This window comes from Anastrepha obliqua, chromosome 2 (genome assembly GCF_027943255.1).
Source record: "Anastrepha obliqua isolate idAnaObli1 chromosome 2, idAnaObli1_1.0, whole genome shotgun sequence".
NCBI lineage: Eukaryota > Metazoa > Arthropoda > Insecta > Diptera > Tephritidae > Anastrepha > Anastrepha obliqua.
Window position 1 is genome coordinate 101,237,688 of NC_072893.1, and position 20,626 is coordinate 101,258,313.

Sequence of the window (20,626 nt, forward strand, 5' to 3'; positions counted from 1 at the left end):
TGATCCTGGAACAAACGAAGGTAATATATTTATCCACAGAACATATAACTATTCCATTCTATTAAATGTCTAAAAATCATTTAGCTTTGTGCTTTGTTACAGGCGATGAAGACGTTAATGCAGAAAGCGAATCAAATGAAGATGAATATAGCGATAGCGAAGGAGATATCACGTCCGAATCAGATTCCGATTGCGAATGTGACTAAAAATGTTGATGTGTAGCGCACTTTTTAACGTCGTCTGCCGCGGCCTTAGCCCTCACTTTTTTGTCTGCCATTTTGTAAATGGCTTTTGGAATGTTTAAACTTTAAAATACAATAATTGGAATTCATGTACCTTATGATTTTTTTTTTAATTAATTTTTGCAATCTTCAGCGCAGTCTGCCGGCGAGTTAGCCCCTCGCAAAATGTCTGCCAATGTTTTTACACTTTCTCAAATATATAACCAAACTTTTCCCGTACATAGAATCCCTGTACCTCATGAATTTTTTCCCACCCAAAATTCACCCCTTTCACTGCGTATCCCCCCTTTGCGCCCCAGTTTTGCAATGGCAGACATTCATTTTTATATTCGTCTACACTAATACTATTATTTTAAAAATAAATTAGCCATGTACCTGATGCGGGCATTTTCATGTAGCCAGCTCTTAGACTATATAGTAATTACAAATTAAATTTTAAATTTCATATAAGAAAACGATAAATTAAACCAGAGAGAGTTTAACACCGCACAATTCCCTCTCTCTGCTCTACACCATGCGCAAGATGGTATATATGCAGGCACATACCATGATGAAAAGAATAATCATAGATGACTAGATGCGAAACTCTTTTTCTCGTGAGAGCGCTGAAAAATGTGCATTTTTTATAACATTCGTCAGTAGTGCCACACCGGAAGAAACTTTGAATGGGTATTTTTTAAACAAAAATTGGGAATTTTTAGTTTCCACACCGCCATTGAGGTTAGTATATAGTGCGCGGTTGCCTAGTAGCCTTGTATCACCCGTATACACCTATATATATATATATATATCTATATGTATATATAATTGGCGCGTACACCCGTTTTGGGTATTTGGCCGAGCTCCTCCTCCTCTGGATGTTGTCCCACAAATGGAGGGACCTACAGTTTCAAACCGACTCCGAACGGCAGATATTTTTATGTGCAGCTTTTTCAAGACAGACATACCCTCGGAGGCTTGCCATTGCCTGCCGAGGGAAAAAAATGTTTGCCGCTATTAGAAAAATGTTTTTCTTAATTTTGGTGTTTCACCGAGATTCGAACCTACGTTCTCTCTGTGAATTCCGAATGGTAGTCACCCACCAACCCATTCGGCTTTGACGGCCGCCCGTATGCACCTACCTACATATAATAAAAATAAGCACAATGAGCATAAAATACATAAATAAGCTAAAAAATCGGAATTTGATTTTAAATGTTGGCGCATATTTTTTTCTGAATCATTTAGTTTGTTTGAAAACATAAATTGAATAAATTTTCGTTTATCAAGGGAACATAGAAATGCACAAGCAAATCCCTTGCAAAACCCCGTCGGCATTCGTCAACTTCATTTCATACAGAAACCAAAAACTGAGCACAGAGCCAATGTACTTGTACATAATTCTCTGAAATCAGCTCTGTTAAGAAGTTCCCCGCTGTCGAGTTGAGCGAGGTGAAAAACTCTTCGCGGTCAGACTTCATTTTTGACAATTCACTCTATTCGTAGCTCGTGCGACTTCTCTATACATTAACGTTCTCTGCGCGTATGCATAGTAAAACGTTTAAGAAATTTATCTAGAAAAATTAAGAAGAGAGTTTAAATATTTTATTCATTATATCCGAAATCTTAGCTTTACCCTTGCGTCGAATCATATTATAGATTTAATTTCACAGTATACGCATACATACCTTTGGATTAAGCAGTTCATGCCAATTAGGTTCTAGGAAAAAAATTATTCCATCCAGTGCGCCTTCCAGAGTAACGGCACGCACGAGTAATGCGACAAGAATAACGTAGGGAAACAAAGCCAGAAAATAGGCAGCTTTGCCCGAGCTTTTCACCCCTTTCATGATTACTAAGAAAATTACAACCCACGACACAAACAATGACAGAGTCAGTTTCCATTCTGGTGCACCTAACCCGTCCGAAATATCATCTTTCTCTCTTATAACCTCTTTCCTGTTGTTTTGCAAAAATTTAGTTAGAACTTCCAAATTTCTTTAAAAAACTTACAAAAAATACAGCTCTGAGCTGCTTTGAAGTTGGACTGATGAGTTTGAAGCCTCCACATCGTCCACACTTTCGCCAGCATAAGAATCGACACAATTACTACCCCATTCAGGTCGACACTGCGTCCAAGGTAGTACCGACTGGCATGAAACCACCAAATAGTACAATGTTAATGCCAAGAGCGACGAGTAGTAAGTAATAATACAAATGGTTGCCAATGCTTGGCCATATCCAACACCTAAAATGCAATTATTTAAGGGAAAAGTTATCCAAACATTATTAAAGCCAAGATTATTCACATTGTTTAATAAATACCCAAAAATGAAGGACAAACGCTCCAAATTTTCACCGAACCCCTGCTTGTGAACTGACCGAGAATCATTTCGAGGTAATACATAGGCTTTCCTTGAACAATAAGATGTGATTAACAGTTATTAAATGACTACTCTTTGAAAACGTACCTATCAAGAAGAGAACGATGATATATGGAATAAGAAAAGCCCCTCCACCATTTTCGTAAGCTGTAAAGGGAAATCGCCATACATTTCCCAATCCGACTGACATTGAGATACATGACATGAGAAACTCTAATCCATTCGACCAGTTGGCGCGCTCCTCAGGAGCTTTTGCATTGCCTTTATCATTTTTGCCGGAAATCTAAAAAAGAAAGTGTTTAAATAATTTAACAGTTTAAGTTTTATCATATAAATAATTATACAATATTAATACATATAATAGCAGTTTTTAATATTCTTGTTGGCATATTGGGTTGGAGAGAAGTTCTGTAGTATTTTAAAGAAAATATTTCATGTGGAACCTAAATACTTTGCTTTAACAGAAACCCAAGAGATTTAATGTGGTCTCCAACAGTTGTATGATAAATACCGAACTCTTCTGCAATTTTTCGACTTGTTGAATGTGGAATATTTGCCTACAGGGATCGCAAAATATCATTGCATACATGCAATAGATCTTGGATGGTCGTCCAGATCGTTCACTTTCTTGGAGGCTCAGGTCCACGAAACGAAATTTGCTAAGCCATCTTTGACAAGTACGAAATTTTTACACAAATTGACACAACTCAAAGTGTTATCTGCACAAATTTGCACAATCTTGCCTATTTACACGATTGCGTTAGAAAGACTACAGAATAAGCCATTTATACTCGGCGATTTCTCATTGGACGTAACCAGACTTTAAAGTACACTTTTTGTATAAGTCCCCTGAACAGTGCAAGGTGTAATACAGGCCATAACTGTTGCCACCGTGGGCTCAACTTGAGGATGTTGTGCTCGATATTTATAGACTTGTTCAATGAAGTTGTGTATTGGTTGTACGAAAGATCAAAAAATTTGGTAGGCGTTGGTGGCATGTTGACAACGTCATTCGGTTTTGTGCTTATTTTCGGCGTTTATTGCAGAACATTTGTGGGTAAAAGATCCAACTTGATTACGTCAACACGTTTATGGCCTAAATAGGAGTATTTTTACTCCAGAATTTAAAAGATCTATTGAAAGATAGGCATGGCAATTTGTTGTACTAATCCAAATCATTATTCCCCCAACTTTTTAAGGTTTTTTCTTGTATGTAATTATAGAAATATTTAAGATTTTTTCGATATAACCATCACAAAGAAGGAGTTTTAATCAGGAATTCGTTAAACCCAAGACAACTTATATAGACATTCACTAAAGATTGTTGGTTCGAAAATTTCATTACAATTCATATACTGAAAGTGGGCTTATGTTCATGTTCTGATGCTCTGAAATAGAAACACCACAATCGCTTTTGAAAATTTAGTTCGTTGAAGGTTTATTTGCACTATCAACAACGACAGTGATAACTTCTATATTTTCTCTTTCACTATAATACGGCTCTTCCTACGTGTACGGTACATGTTTAATTGATGTGTGGCTCTCCATCTTTTAAAATTTCGCCTCTAATTCGTGCGCCTCATTGTTCATGTCCATTGCATCTCTCATATTAGAAACGCGCTGGTAATTTTGCTATCGTTAAACACTACTTCATTGAAACTGTAGTAAACAATCAGCTGCCTCTTCTCTAGAAAGTCAATTAATATCCTTAAAAGATAGAATGGAATGGGACCATTAGATTTCAGTCACCTTCCAAACAATTTCTTTATTTACTACCCCTAGCATACCTTGGGGCGATGATGGGGTATTCTGGATAGATATTTCCCACTGAAGCATTGGCGACCTGCCCATCTTTGTTTTCTTCTTCTTCTTCCTCCTTTGTTTTTAAGCCTTCCAAAAATAAAAATTCAATCACTGTACGATCTTGATTTTTTCCATTGTAGAAAATACTGTGATACGTTGATACTAATGGCTTGTAAACAAAGAATGAATTGACACATCGAAATGAAACTTCACTACGTTTGTATGAAGAGTGTACCAACATGACAAAACAAAAAAATTAGGCTTGTGGCAGCGCACTCTCTTACGGAACCGCAAAACTTATTGAACCACCTAGTATATTATCGCATTTGCCACAAGTCGAATTTTATTATATCATTATGTAAATTTTTTTTATTTTAGAAATTTGTAAAATCTTTATTTCTGTTTAAATTTTTAATTTGAACTCGCTGAATACGGTCATGATGTAACAAATATTTTCAACATCCTTAAAAGCGACTCAAAACAACCTCTACCTTTATTCTCACTGGAAATCAAAACAAATAGTAACAACAAAGATATATACAATATAACAAATCTATTGCATTGTAAGGTAAAATTCGAGCCCCCACGTCAAATAAGATCTCTACCACAATGTCTCAACTGCCAAAAATATGGGCATACTAGAAACTATTGCACAAAAAATCCAATCTGTGTTAAGTGTGCAGGCCCGCATAAAACTGCGAATTGTTCAATCAATAAAAGTAGTAGCAATATTAAATGTGCACTCTGTGGCGAAAAACACACAGCCAATTATAAAGGATGTATGGTATACAAATCACTGAGGGTGCAACGTTTTCCAGCTCTACGCAAAAAGGAACTCCAGACTCCGATACTGAACCCGCCGCAACAAGAAAACACAGTGGAACTCGCTAGAATCGGATTATCAACCTATGCGCAAGTAGCACCACAAGCTAAAAATAATAAAACAGGTATGCCTAACCCTCAAAATGATGATATTCAAGAACTTAAAAAAATGATGAGCCAGCTCATCAATCAAATGACTAACATGATGAATATAATCACACTACTGGTCACCAAATTCCATGGACAAGCAAAGTAAAATGACAATAGCCTTATGGAATGCAAACGGACTAAATCAACATATTCTTGAAACTAAAACTTTTATTGACCAATACAACATTGACATACTATTGGTGTCAGAAACTCATTTTAATGACAAAAGCTACGTTAGCGTTTACGAAAAAAGTGGTGGGCCTACAATACATTTACCACCAATAAAAACAACTAAAGGGAAATGGGCCCGAACCACATCAGAAAAAGGAACGGTCTTAGCTCAACATTTTAAAGATACTTTTGAAAATAATAATAACGACATAAATCTCACTTATGCAGCAAACGAGAATAAGAAGCAAATGAAAAAAATCACACTTACGGAGATAAAACAATTAATAAAAACTCTAAAGAACAATAAATCGCCTGGATACGATCAAATTTCGGGAACAATTATGAAGCATATGCCTGACAAGGCAATAATTTATCTAAGAAATATTCTCAACGCTGCTATAAGTCTCAAATATTTCCCTAGTACCTGGAAAGTAGCTGAAGTTTTAGCGATCCCGAAACCTAACAAAAACGCTACACTAGCGACATCATATCGACCAATCAGCCTACTACCGACAATATCAAAAATTTTCGAGAAAATATTATTTGACCAGATAAATCCTATTATAACAAGCATGAATCTGATACCCCAACACCAATTTGGATTTAGGAAAAACCATTCAACAATCCAACAGATTCATAGAGTAGTTCACAAAATTAATGATGACCTGAATAAAAAAAGAGTGTGCATGTCCATATACCTCGACGTAGCTAAAGCTTTTGACAAAGTGTGGCACCCTGGGTTACTCCATAAATTAAAAACACAACTACCTAATGACTTTTACCTTATGCTTAAGAGTTACATCCAAGACAGGAAATTCTTTGTTAAATATAACGACGCATGTTCAGATATTCAACCTATGAACGCAGGCATTCCCCAAGGCAGTGTCTTAGGACCAACATTGTATCTATTGTACACGGCTGATCTACCGGAACCGAAGTCAGAAAACAGCATGATTGCAACATTTGCGGATGACACAGTCCTCATGGTATCTCATAAAGATACAAAAGTCGGAAAACAAAATTTACAAAACGAATTAAATGTGACATTAAACTGGTTCAAAAAATGGAACATCGAAATTAACGCTGACAAAACAATACAAGTAAACTACACAAACCGAAGGACAACCATTGAACCAGTTAGCGTTGGTAATTCTGACGTGCATATTGACACCAAAGCGAAATACCTGGGTATTACGATCGACTCGAAATTAAACTGGCAGGAGCATATAAAGAAAAAGCGAAATGAAGTTAAAAATCGCTTTAAGAAATTGTACTGGCTACCTGGACCTCAGTCCAGTCTATCATTGCAAAATAAAGTACTTATTTATCGAACGATAATTGCTCCGATCTGGAAATATGGAATTGAGATTTGGGGCACTGCTGCAAAAAGTAATCTAAGTATACTTCAACGAGTCCAGTCTAAAATACTTAGGACCTTAACTAATGCACCTTGGTACATACCTAACGCAGATATTCATCGTGACCTTGACATCGATACTATTGATGAAACAATACAAAGCGCTAGCAGAAGACACATAACTAGATTATTAACGCACACAAATCCTATGATGAAAAGACTACCAAATAAAGAAAAATCTTCCCAAAGTCGGCTTAACCGTCAAACACCAACAGATCTTGCAAAATCCATGTAATCAATTGTCAACTAATCGTATATGTCATTGTTTGTTAACCACTTGTTTTTAAATAATATGTATATATAATATTTCTTCTAAATGAGCTTGGGGGCATTGGCCCTTCAATATCACTCTCATTCCACCTTTTTGTAAATCAAATTACTTATTGTCTAACGACAGGTGTAATATTTTATGGAAGAAATAAAAAAAAAAAAAATTTGTTTTGTTACATAATATAAATGGACCCCAAAATGTAATTTGCGATAGAGTACATGTGTCATCACTTATTTTACAACGCTTGGGATCTCTGATTCCATTTGCTCATGATGTAAGTGCCAATATTTTATTACATGCCAATACGTATTTACCTGCATATCCCCGTTTATGTCAGGCATGTATAGTATGTATGTGTGTATCTGCATATAGACATTCGAAAGAAACTGCATTCAACTGCGTTTAAATGAAGTACCAATATTTGTAAAAGCGAACGTTGACCCGAAAAGACATACCGACTTGACAAATACCTACTTGTGAAATGCTTTTGACGCCGATGCAAGCAAACGGTTTTCCTTTGTTATGTTATATCTTTAGCATCGGAATTTAATTCGAGTTTTTAATACATATATCAACTCCGCTTTCTTTTACGTTCAACTACAAATATTTTCATACAGTTCAGAAATTCAGAAAAAATAACTTTTTTTGAGAACCTCCTGAAAGTTCGTTTTAGTCGATCATTGTAATTTAAGATACAAAATATCAATTTTATTTTTACCGAGTTTTTCAAACAAGAAACTATTTTTCATGCAATGCACGCTGCTGAAAATTATAGTACGGTCTATAGTAATATTGCCACCATAGATCCTTGTATGAAACTTAAATATTGGCAGCTCAAGTAATTGTCCAAAAATTTGTATAACTAACGGTAAAACTTATATTATATTTATTATTTATAAACATATACATATGTATGCTTGTTCCAATTATAACGGTGCATAACGTTGATGATGATAATGTTTGGCGAAGATGATATACAGGGTGTGCTATTTGCATTTGAAACTTGAAATAACTTAAGTTAAGTGTGGTTTTTTTATTCAAAAGTACAATCCCTACAGTTAATTATGGAGTACTAACCGATACGATGAACCCAATTTTTAGCACATATCCAACTGCATGGAGCCGCATTTGATCGACAGCTGCACCAATTTCACTCTTGAGAGCGTCAATCGTTGCTAGTTGATTCCCGTAACATTTATTTAATGGCTTCCCAACATAGCCCAACGGAGTCAAATCACAGCTACGTGGTCTTTGATACACAAATAGCACGGAAGGCGCTGTTCTTCTGCCGAATTTAGCAAGTAATTTTCTTGCAGTTACGGGAGGTAATTCATTCATCCATTTTACAAGTCAATTTTTTATTATTTTCCAACGTTTTCAAGCGTAAATCGACCCATTTCGTAAAACACAGATGTTAACCCAACTTTCTGTCTTAATGTCAATGTACCTATTTTAGTTAGTTTAGACATAATTTCAAATGTTATCTTGCGTCAAATTGCGTAAATTGTGCGAAAGGGGGAGGAAATATTGAGTGGTTGCCGAAAATCGAGTATGGGACTACACAACGTTTCTGTGCAAGTATTATTACTTTGAATTGTAAGTGAAAAAATTGCCAGGTTTTGAGAAAAAAATAAAATTTTTTTATAAATATTTGCTTGTACTTTCCGATAAGAAGTATAATAAAATTGTTTCTATCTTTTCAATTTTTTTTTGCAAATTTTGAATTTTTTTTAGTTATGATCAAATGAAAGCTTGGGGTTTTTCCTCTCAAATGATTATTTCTTATGGAAAGACTAAATTTCTTGATTGAATTTTGATCTTGAACGCACTTTCTGATACGGTGCGGCGCAATTGATCAACGTACAGTTGTAAGAAAAAACCAAGTCGCGTGTTCTAATTTCGCGGGATTGCTTGTGTTAAATCGAGGGAGGGTTGGCGAAAATCCTCTTAGCTAGTTCCTCCCCGTGAGCGCCGATTGGGCAATGGGCATCACTGGCTGCATTGCATGAGGTTAGATTTAATCAGGTCTACCTGAGTGCAATGTGGACAGGTGATGTCTAGCTAAGATCGATGTATGCCCTCTCCTTCCTCACCGCGGTGATTAACTCTCTATGTTATCCCAAAGGGTGGTCGAGGGGCTAATACAAAGATCATTGCTAATGAGGTTCCTGGCGGCTAGGAATAAAACGCTATGGGTTTGAGATCCCTGAAATAAAAACTCATATGGAGGTAGACGAGGAAAACAGGGTTAGGATATTAACCCAAACGTCGGTGGGAGAAGAGGCTGCTACCACCGGCGGGCACAGTGAAGACGGAAGCTATGTCGCCAGCCACCACATCTGTACTATAACGGGAGCAGTTATAGTAGCTGTATTGCTACTGCCAACACAAACACAAAAAAAATCGCTATGCAGCGTGAGGGTGTCATACTTCAAGTAGACTCGGACCTGGAGAGCACACCTAGCGTAAATACCGCAGAAGAAGATGCTTTACTTAACCCTCCGGTAAAACTCGATGGTGCCATTTCGGACAGTAAGAAAAGACCTAGAGTAAAACCAAGTAAGGAGGGGATGAAAGCTAAGTCGCGATACAAAGCAGCGGTCAAGATCCACGACCAACTTGGTGGCATGGCCAATCTGACGCAAACAGAAGCGGAAAGACTGGCATGGGCTAGGGAGGAAGTAGGAAAAGGCAGTGCATATTTTGCAGCACGTATTGGATGTGCCGCATCGAACCCAAAGTTCGCCAACAAGGTAGAGGAGCAAATGATCTTAAAGAGGCAGCGATCTACAGAAAGCGAAGGGAAGCTGCCCAACACAAAAAGAAGGTGCAAAGGCGACACTGTAAAGCTAATTGCGAAGCACTCAACCAGAGACGGTGAAAAAACATCCACATCTAAAGCAGCGGCGGCAGTCAGTGAGGTAGCCAAGAAGCACTTGACCGTGGCGCTAACTGATCGCAGTAACCTGTTGGTACGAATAACGCAGGAGCAATGGAAGATAGTTTAGACGAGACTACTGGAGGCTCTGTTCGCAAACATTGACGCTGATCCGAGCGCAACAATACCTACATTTGATGGAGCAGGTTGGTTCAGCGGCATCAAGGTAATAAATAGTAAAGACGATCCCACTCTCATATGGGTTAAGGAAGCGGTGAAAAAACTTCAAGGCCTATGGGAAGGGGCTGATACCGCGCACGGTCAATCCAGAGTATGCTTTAAAACTCCTGCAACGACAAAATACGGATGTTCCTACCTATGAGGGTCATAACTTGTGAGTAATTGTGGTTTTGCTTATGACGTGGAAACCAAAGCTCAATCATCTCAATGGAAGCTGCCGCACGAACCAAGACCAAAAAAAAGCGCGCAAAGTTCGGTCGAATGTAAAAGTTTTGCTTACCGTTTTCTTCGATTGCAGGGGCGTTGTGCATCATGAGTTCTTACCACAGGGTAAAACGGTCAATAAGGAATATTACGTACAAGTTATGCGCAATTTGCGCGAAGCAATCCGTCAGAAACTCCCGGATTTGTGGAAGAACAAAAATTGGCTCTTGCATGATGATAACGCCCCTACTCACACATCGTTGCTTGTGCGCGACTTTTTGGCCAAAAACAACACACTAATGATGCCACAGTCACCGTATTTCCCAGATCTGGCCAATGTGACTTTTTCTTGTTCCCGAAGCTGAAGAGGTCCATGAAAGGACGACGATGCGCTACGATTGACGAGATAAAGACGGCATCGAAGGAGGAGCTGAACAAGATAAAACAAAATATTTTTTGAAGTGCTTTGAAGATTGGAAAGAACGTTGGCACAAGTGCATAATATCTCATGGGGACTACTTTGAAGGGGACAAAATAGATATTAATGAATAAATAAATAATTTTTGAAAAAAAAACACAAAATTCGCGATACTTTTTGAACACACCTCGTATCTACTGTACTATTTAAGAGGCACAATTTTTTGTTTTAAGCGTCCGTATTGGGTTGTAAGGATTGTGATACGTTAGCAACTCAGCACGTTCGTAGACTCAGCGGATGGGTTCAAGAAGGGGTTTTGGATTCATATGATAGCACAATTACATGCCTCTGTGTACTAAAAAAATTGTCAGTAGTCTCTTCAACTAAACAAAGCAAGAACTAAAAATACTAAAGCTTGTCTAAAATCTTTGGAAGACCTCGGAATAAAGATGCTTAACATATCGCACCCTAAATACAAAAGGGTCACAACTCAAAATGTACTTCTGCTCAAATATGAACGAGACGTTATCAATAAAACGGTCCGCGGATGACATATGGCAAAAATAAATTTTTTGTTTTTTGGTAGGACTGTTATAAGCTTACATGGCAAATTTCAGCGTGATATGTCACATAGTTTGTTTTCTGTGCTACTGTAAACAAGTCAAGCTCGAGTGTGGAAAATTTTGAGTTGTGACCCTTTTGTATTTAGGGTGCGATATGTATGTACAATGAATTTTCTAAAAAGATAAACGCATATCAAACATCCACACATACATATACATATTTCTTTATTTACTTAAGTGTAGTAGACAAAACAATATTCAGATGAAGTTTGCTATTAAAAATATTTTTACAGCTTACTCTGTACTTGAAATAGCGAGCTTACTTAGAAAACACAGGCTGAATGAAATGCATACATACAAGCATGCATATGTACATAAATGTAAACAAATTACTAATTTACACAGGTAAATAAAATTTTCATGAAAATTTAACCAATTACGGCTGCCGCGTTCACCAATCTAAGTAATCCATTAGGAATATTGAAAATATGACTAAATAAATACAGCTTGGATTATTTTTACATTTGTAAAGCTAAGTCATTAAATTTTGCCCGCTGCGAATACAAACTAAAAAGTAATACATATATTGGAGACCCAGTCCGACCGCAAAAAAAAACTTGTTTTCACAAATAAGATGAGATAAAATAGGTGTAATTGGCACGAATTCACTCTTATATACATATTTGCGATGGAAAGGAGGTGATATGGCTCACTTTATTTAAGTCATTCCTTTAAAGGTGTATAAAAAGAATAAATTTAATATCTTTTCGTACTTTATAATTAAAAATTTCAAAATTTCAATTTTCAAATTTTATTTGTGGTGCCGAAATTCTGCCAACATAAGATTTAAATACAGCATTGGTTGGTTGGTCAAAGTGGTGATTCATCCAGAATCCAACTAGCGCTTCCGCGCCATTTTTTTCCACGCATCCTCGCTATCAACTTGTTTAACGGTTATTTACAACCTGACCATATCCACTATATGCTGTTTAAGAACCTCATTAGGTTGCTGACGCCTAAGCCAGATAAATGAAAGAATATAAATGAAAGATTGTTCCCTCTTTCTCCGGTTGTTTGTAACTGTGCCAGTGTGTGTTGTGAGGGATGTCCATTTTGGCTGCTTGTTCCCGGACAGACTAAAAGCCAGTTATAGCTGCCGTTAGTCTCTAGGCGTCCCGTTGTTTCATGTTTATTATGTTTATTGTTTCAGGTTGAAGATGGGCCGTAACATTTTGCTAATTTCTCCATCTACAATCCGCGATTCGGAGGTATTTTGAGAAAATTGCATTCTTGATTGCACCCATACGTAAATACCGATTCTGCAAGAACGTTATTCATAGCAGATCCTCCTCTTGGCAGTTCATCTCCTTTTTCATTATCTTCAATGTTCCGATGGCCCGGGAGCGAGATTAAGGTAAAGTTATGGTTATGGTTTCACTTGCAGCTTGGCTATCCAAATGGATAGCGATATTACCTCTAAAAGAGAAATCCGCGATTAGTAACCTTAAAGCTTCCTCTATTGCCAATACTTCCACCTAGAAGGCACTACGGGCATTAGGAAGACGTTTAGCTTCTTCAATTTTAAGCCTAAGGGAATATTCACCTACTCCAACTCCACAATCCATTTTAGAACCATCTATGAGAGTGGCAAGATTTCTATTGAATGTTAAAGTCGGGACGATATAGTCAGTCCTCCCCAAGGTATACCTGATATACAGGATTGAACTTTTGCAACTTTTTTCAAATCAGTCTAATGCATTTATGTAAATGTTAATCAAAATTGTAAATTGTACTCTTAGGAATGCCTTAGATATTAGTATAAATAGGGAAGCTATGAATATTTGAATTCAACGCTAATGAAAGCACAAATGATGTTTTTGTCTTTTCTTGCGTTTTTTTCGAAACCATATTTATCGAAACGACGGGAATACATTCTGTCAAAAAAGTACCAGGAATTGTTCAATAAAATCCAAAATAATTGTTTAATCATCAAAATGTATTTTGTCGCCTTCAAAATAGGCTCCATTCGAAGCAATACACAAATGCCAACGGTTGGTCCAGTCACTAAAGTACCTTTTGAACGCGTTTGAAGAGATCTTCGTTAGCTCCTTCAGCGCATTCTTCTTAATGGCCCCTATCGACTCAAAGCGGCGTCCGTGGAGTGACAATTTAAGTTTTGGGAAAAGGAAAAATTCACAGGGGCTAAATCAGGTGAATATGGTGGTTGTTCGATGATATTTGTCGAGTTTTTGGTAATAATGGTGTTCACAATATGAGCTTCGTTAACATTGTGCAAGATTCATGAGTTTTCTTTCCACAAATTGGGCCGTTTCCTCCACACATTCTCGCTCAAACGTCGCATAACTTCCAAATAATATTCTTTATTTACCAATAGAACCATTTGGAACGAATTTCGAAAGCACAACATCATGGTAATCAAAGAAAACGAGTAGCATGACTTTCACTTTTGACCGACTTTGACTTGGTTTTTGGATGTCGACTCATGTAGATAGCGCCATTCAGCCGCCTGTTGACTGGTTTGCATTTCAAACTCCTATAACCACGTCTCTTCACCTGTTATGATGGGCTGGATAAACGTTGGGTCCGCATCCACTTGCTCAAGAATGTCTTCAGCCACCTTCTTCCGATGAATTTTTTGAAAGAAGTTCAACTCTCTTGGAACGAGTACAGCAGCCACGTGTCTCATGCCCAATTGATGGTGTAAAATGTTGCGAATTGATTCGTGAGACACGCTAAGGTAACGAGCTACCTCCCTCAAACTTGTCCAGCATCATTTCCTTTGTCGACGTTTGCATCCGTTGATGGGCGACCAGATAGGAGTAAATCTTCCACGACTTCTCGGCCCTCTACAGAAGCCTTATACCACTCGTAGCCCCGTGTTTCTGATAAAACATACTAGCCATAGGTTTCAACAACATTTTCAACGATTCGGCACACGAAATCCCGTTGCAAACACAAAATTGACAAATTCTTTGTTCGATATTTTTATCCATAGTGAAAATCGCAGATTACACCTGTAGTTGGCTGATATAATTAAATGCCAAAAACAAGCTAATTGACAGATCACGCTCGAACTATACGACTCTATAGAGGACAATACCAACATTCCAACAAAAAAAATTTAGAAATACAGTGCTGTGCAAATGCTAAGCAACTCGCACTAAGTTTCAATAAACTGACTATTTACTATGAAAAAAATAGTCAAACGGTAAGTATTATAATTTTTATTTATTACTTATATGAGTACAAAAAAATATATAATGACCAAAATACGAACAACTTCTTTCTCAATTAAGTACAATAACAAAACAAAATTAACTCATAACTGTGCATAACTTAAGCAACTTTTCAATATTTTGTATATTAACCTACATTTTTTATGACTGCAGCACATCTTTTTGTCATTAAGGCAATTCAATTTCTTAAAATAACTTTTGGGATGTTTTTCCACTCCTTTGAACAAGGCCTTTTTGTTCGTATATCGATACGACCCCATTCGCCGTTTTACAATAGCAAACAAGTTCTCGATCGGATTCAAGTCGGGTGATTGTGCCGGCCAATCAAGCACTTGAATCGTATTCGCATTGAACCAATCTGCAACCAACTTCGATGTGTGTTTCGGATCATTATACTGCTGAAACACCCAACAAAATGGCATATGCCATCCTGCATAAGGAAGCATTTTTGTTTCTAAAATGTCCCTATACAGGACCAAACCGGTTTCCGGAAAAGCATGTCCACACCATGACATTACCTCCACCATGTTTCACAGTCTGCTTCCAATAACGTGGATTTAATCTGTTACCCTTCTGATGTCTTACTATGCACATACCGTCCGAATTAAAAAGGTTGACTTTAACCTCATCGCTGAATAGAACCGTATTTCATTTCTCAACACTCCAATCAATATATTTTTTGGCGAATTCAAGACTAAAAATTAAAAAAGCAATGTTATTGTTGTTCTATTAGCAACTTAAAAATGACAAACGTTTCTTCATATGCTTTTTTGTCAACATTTATAACTTTTTAATCCAAGTTTGATTGCATGTCTTCGTATTGTATTTACTTTAATCAACATTCAAATTAGGAGTTTTAAGTATTTCTTTTGAAGAAATAAATTGGTTTTTTTAATCAATTTTTTTAATTTGAATATCGTCACGATAAGATAGTTTGCGTGGAGGCCCGCCATTTCTTAATGTTGTAACATTACCAGTAGTGTTAAATTTATGAATCAATTTAGAAACCATGGATTTATAAATTTTCAAAGATTTTGAAATTTCACATTGACTTTTGCCAGCCTGGTACAACGAAATAACATAAGATTTAAAGCTATCATCGTATTTAATTGCATGTTTTAATTTCACAGTTTTGGCACACTTGTAACCTTTCGACGACTAAATTGCATTGATATAATTGAAGTACAAACAAGCAATGCAAAATGAATTGAAAAGTACCGTTATCTACTTGAGAAAAAGAATATGCTCTATGTTTTTTTTAAAGTTGCTTAAGTTATGCACAACTTAAAATTTAGTTAATTTTGTTTTGTTGTTGTATTTAATTGAGAAAGAAGTTGTTGTTATTTTGGTCATTACATATATATTTTTTTGTACTCATATAAGTAATAAATAAAAATTATAATACTTACCGTTTGACTATTTTTGACGTGATAACGTCTTATAATTCGATTTAGCCGGCTGCACGCACGAAAAAATGTGTCGTTACCTTGCTCATTTGTCGTTACCTTGAATGAACTGCAAGCGAAAGAGCGGAACGAACGACAAAGCAAACGAACGGCAACGTTCGACATCTTGCTCTCTCCTACTTAAGTGAGCGTATATATGTATGTATATGCGCATATGTACATATATAAATTCACGTATTTGTATTTGCATATGCCTTCTTATTGGTAATTATTAATTTGATTTATTTGAAGAATTTAAAATAAAACCAAGTTTGTTAATAATACCTGTTGTTTTAATGTTATTATTATTAATTTTTTTATTATATATGAAGGAAAAAATGTATGGTAATATTTACCACATACCTTATAAGATATGTTGTATACTAATATATGTATATAAACATGCATATACATATACAATTTCGCGCAATTTTCAAAAAGAATAAATCTATATGTAAAGATGCATACAAGTCATATGGACATATCAAATATACGAATCTATTCCGTACGCAAGCAAATGTAAGCTAATGTGCTTGAACTGCAAGCGAGAGCGCGGAACGAACGACAAAGAGCACAATCGGCCCCCGCGTTCGGCAACGTTCGACATCTGGCTCTGTCCTAATTGAGTGAGCATATATATGTAAGTATATGCGCATATGTAGGTATATAAATTCACATACTTGTATTTGCATATGCCTTCTTCCTGTGTGCATGGTAATGAACCATTTCTCTGTTGAGAATAGGAGATGATAGAAAAAGTAGGAAATGAAAGGGAGTGTTTCGAGTGTAAAGTGTCTTGAAAAAGGCAAATCGATGATAATGCCTCTTAGTGTTGTTGACTTATTAACGTCTGATGCACAATCGAAATTGAAGATATCTTTCATGAATTTGATAAATGTTTCGTCATTTTGCACGTTTGTGTAAATGTAACTTGACCTATTCCATTGCAATTCCATTTACCTCCTCCTCTATATCCATACAAAATATCTATCAAACAAATAAAATTAAAATTTTGTTTTGAAAATTGCAACCATTCCATCAATATTTTCTTATGACGTTGTCACGTTAAACTATCGTCAGTAAACCGACTTTACAGACAACCTCTTTTTTTTCAGAGTAAATAGTCAGTTTATTGAGTGCGAGTTGCTTAGCATATGCACAGCACTGTATGTGTAACACGCGCTTTTTAAATGAACGATCCCGATATTTTTTGACAGACTGTAATAACTCAACCGTTTCCAACCGATAGTCTCCAAAATTGGTACACATCTTCTACACACATTATACACAAAATGGTTTTTATCTTTTTTAACTCACTTTTTTAGCAAAAAACAATGAAAACAATTTTTAGCAAACAAATTTTTAAAGTAAATTTTTTACAGCTGGTTCTGTATTTGTTAAACAGAGGTTTAAAAAAAACCATTGCTTATTTTAATCATAGTCGAACTAGTACTTGGTTTTTATCATAGAACCGGGCTTAAATTTAAATCCACGACCAGCTGGTACTAAAGTTGATTTTAAGCAAATTAAAATCAAAAGAAATTTACGAAAACATGTGCGCTTAAATATTGAAAACTAGAAATAAATTGTTTCATTTTCAAGATATTGAATAAGATTTTAATATAATTACCAATGAAAGATTACTAAGTCATTCTAATTAATTTTAATTGGACAAAAATGCTTTTTATCAGTAAAAAAACTATCAAAAATCAACTCGAAATTTTAGTTACTTTAAACTGGCACTTTATTATTCAATGAAGCAGGAAAACAAAAATATTTCAATGTAAATTTATAAACAGAGATTTGTTAAGGGGGTGGTAGGGTTTAGCGCTAAAAAAAACACTTTTTTTTAATTTTTTACAGAAATATGGCTTAAGATACTTCAATAAAATCAGTTGCATGTTATTGTACATCTTTTCAATAAGTTTTTAAAAAATATTAATAATAAAATATTGACAAATAAGCCCATGACAGAGTTGTTTTGGAGATATGTTTTTCGAGAGGTGCTCTGCGGTGCCAATCGGCATTCGTCGTAGAATCATCTGAAACTAAAAAAGTCGATTTTTTCAGTTAAAGTATGACGTAAAAAAACAGTGGGGGGGGAGGTATTTTTGATTTAGAAAACGTGTGCCAAATTTGAAAAGAATCGGTTGAATAGTTTCGGAGTTGTGATTAGCACCGACTTTTAAGAAGTCGTGGGAAAAACGCGTTTGAAAAAATGACTCGGAAAAATTATCGATGCTCCGCATTCGAGGTAGAGTGCCTACAAAGGCTATAACTTTGAGAGTTCTGCTCCGATCCACTTAAAATTTTGACACAACATTCTTGAAATGTTTCTTGTTGTTTTTGTTGAAGTGGTTGAGAATTTCTACTGAAATAGTCCTAATTAGCGACCAGCACTGTTTTACTACCAAAATTCTCGTGTGATGATGTATTTTTGTTTTTTAGGTATATGAGATCCAAGTATAGCAGCAAATTCTTTATCTCGATGTCGAGACCTCATTAATTTTCTGTAAGAAAGGCTTACCAGTCTTGCCCTAGCTAGCCCTGATCATTCACATAATTAGTGGAAAAGACTCTCCTTCACCCCGCTTGACAGCTTCTGCAAATGGGATTGAAAGGAAGGTTGGGTCTGCTGCATTATCCCCTTCTTTCCAATAACCTGTAAGAATTGCAGTGATCCGTGAAATGTTTGACTAAACTAAATTGGCTACGGTAGTAAAGAAAATATACCCAATTCTTAATATTTAATCCCTTAATTAAGCCTAGATTTAAGGCGTAACTATAATTATGCGCCAGCAAGTCTACATTTCCTTGAATGAGATAAAATTGCGATGCCTGCCACACCCACTAAGAGAGGAGTATCTTAGAAAACCTACCTCACGCTGAACCGCGCATGGTTTAGAAGTTCACAACAAGTACTAAACCTAAATAAATGTAAACAATTTCTACCTAAAATTATTTTCTTAAAAAATTTGTAACCACCTAATTTTCACGCCGACAGGTTGATCCCTTCGTGTGTTTACCACGTTAAACAATTTGCTAAACATATCCAGAACATTGAAAAAATTACTAAAATTACTCACACATTACGGCATAAGTCCCCTGACAGTTCAGTTGATATAGTTCAACCAGCAATGTCTTTCGAGCGCCCAGGCAACAATTGCACAGTACACCGGGCAGACAGTGGACATCATCAGATGTCCAGCTGGCTTGCCCTTAAATGCACAGTTGCGACAATGCACGATATTGCCGCAACCTGCACTCCTGTGCCCTTCCTGCCCGCACCTTCAGCAGACATCCTTCTTGGCCCTGCATTCTGCCACCCGATAGTCAAAGCCCATGCAGCGGAAGCAGCCAGGCGTCAACTTGTCCGGCCGTACCCGAAAGGAAAACCATTTCACGTAGCAACGTCCTGCATTACCATGTCCATGCCCTCAAGGAAAACATTCGTCACCTCATCAGGGCTAAACTTCAGGTATTTCTTAGGCCTTTTATTTTTTCTTCAATTAAATTCTGTTCCAAAGTTCTGGTTTGTTCTCAAGTGTTTCTGTTGCTGCTTGGTTTTGTGTCTTTTTCTTTGGAAATGTAAAACTGCCACGACCTCCAGTAGAAAAGTATCTATGTGGTTTATTTTCGACGGCAACTACATTAACGCGTTCATAACGGTGTCCTCCGAAAAGCTGTCATACAATTACACCTATTAAATTTTATGGGGTCGAATATTAAGAAGAAAGTTTTCAAATACTCGTATCCAAACTCTCTTCATAACGAAAGCTTAATGGTATTTTCAGAGAATTATGTATGTGCATACATTCATATGTATATCTGCTGGGATATAACATCCAAAAATTAAAAGAAAAAATTTAGAACTAGCAACAAGTGTTGCTACCTTATTGCTGCTTGTAAAAATGAAGCTTAGTGTTTTTTTTGTGGGTGAGGTGGGATTCTAAATGCCTTCGCACTTACAGCGACTGTCGTCAGTGTAGCCACTACAACAATCCCTCCCCCTGGAGGGAGGATAATACTTTTCTCTTTGGGAAGGCCCAGAACGATGCCCATTAAATGGACCAATACTACTCACCCACGTCTGGGTCCACTATATTTGTAGCCAGCTTCATGATATAGGCTCGTCTTCTAATGTCTCTGTGCCGTCATACCAGTAGCATGTGGGGCATGCTCCTCTCACATGGTTGTATGGAGGCTTATGAAAATTAAGCAAACTGTAAAGATATGCATAGATGGGTAACTAAAGCTCGTAGGCCTAGAAAATTATCAGGCAGATGTATTGACAATATCAACCAAAGTCCAAAAAGTGTACTTTTACACGATGACAATAAACATGATCCAATTCTGATTGCTTAATTCACATTTGTGAAAGA

At 36.5% G+C, this 20,626-nt stretch overlaps 1 protein-coding gene across 1 annotated transcript in view; it reads right to left on the minus strand.

Annotated features, from left to right (window-relative positions):
* Positions 1 to 20,626, minus strand: part of LOC129238554 (sodium-dependent nutrient amino acid transporter 1-like) — a 48,202-nt gene that overhangs the window by 5,657 nt on the left and 21,919 nt on the right. The window contains exons 2-5 of the mRNA XM_054873612.1: positions 2,693 to 2,888; positions 2,547 to 2,636; positions 2,235 to 2,469; positions 1,910 to 2,180 (exon numbers count right to left, since the gene is read on the minus strand). Coding sequence (XP_054729587.1) covers positions 1,910 to 2,180; positions 2,235 to 2,469; positions 2,547 to 2,636; positions 2,693 to 2,888 — 792 coding nt within the window. The remainder of the gene's footprint in view (positions 1 to 1,909; positions 2,181 to 2,234; positions 2,470 to 2,546; positions 2,637 to 2,692; positions 2,889 to 20,626) is intronic.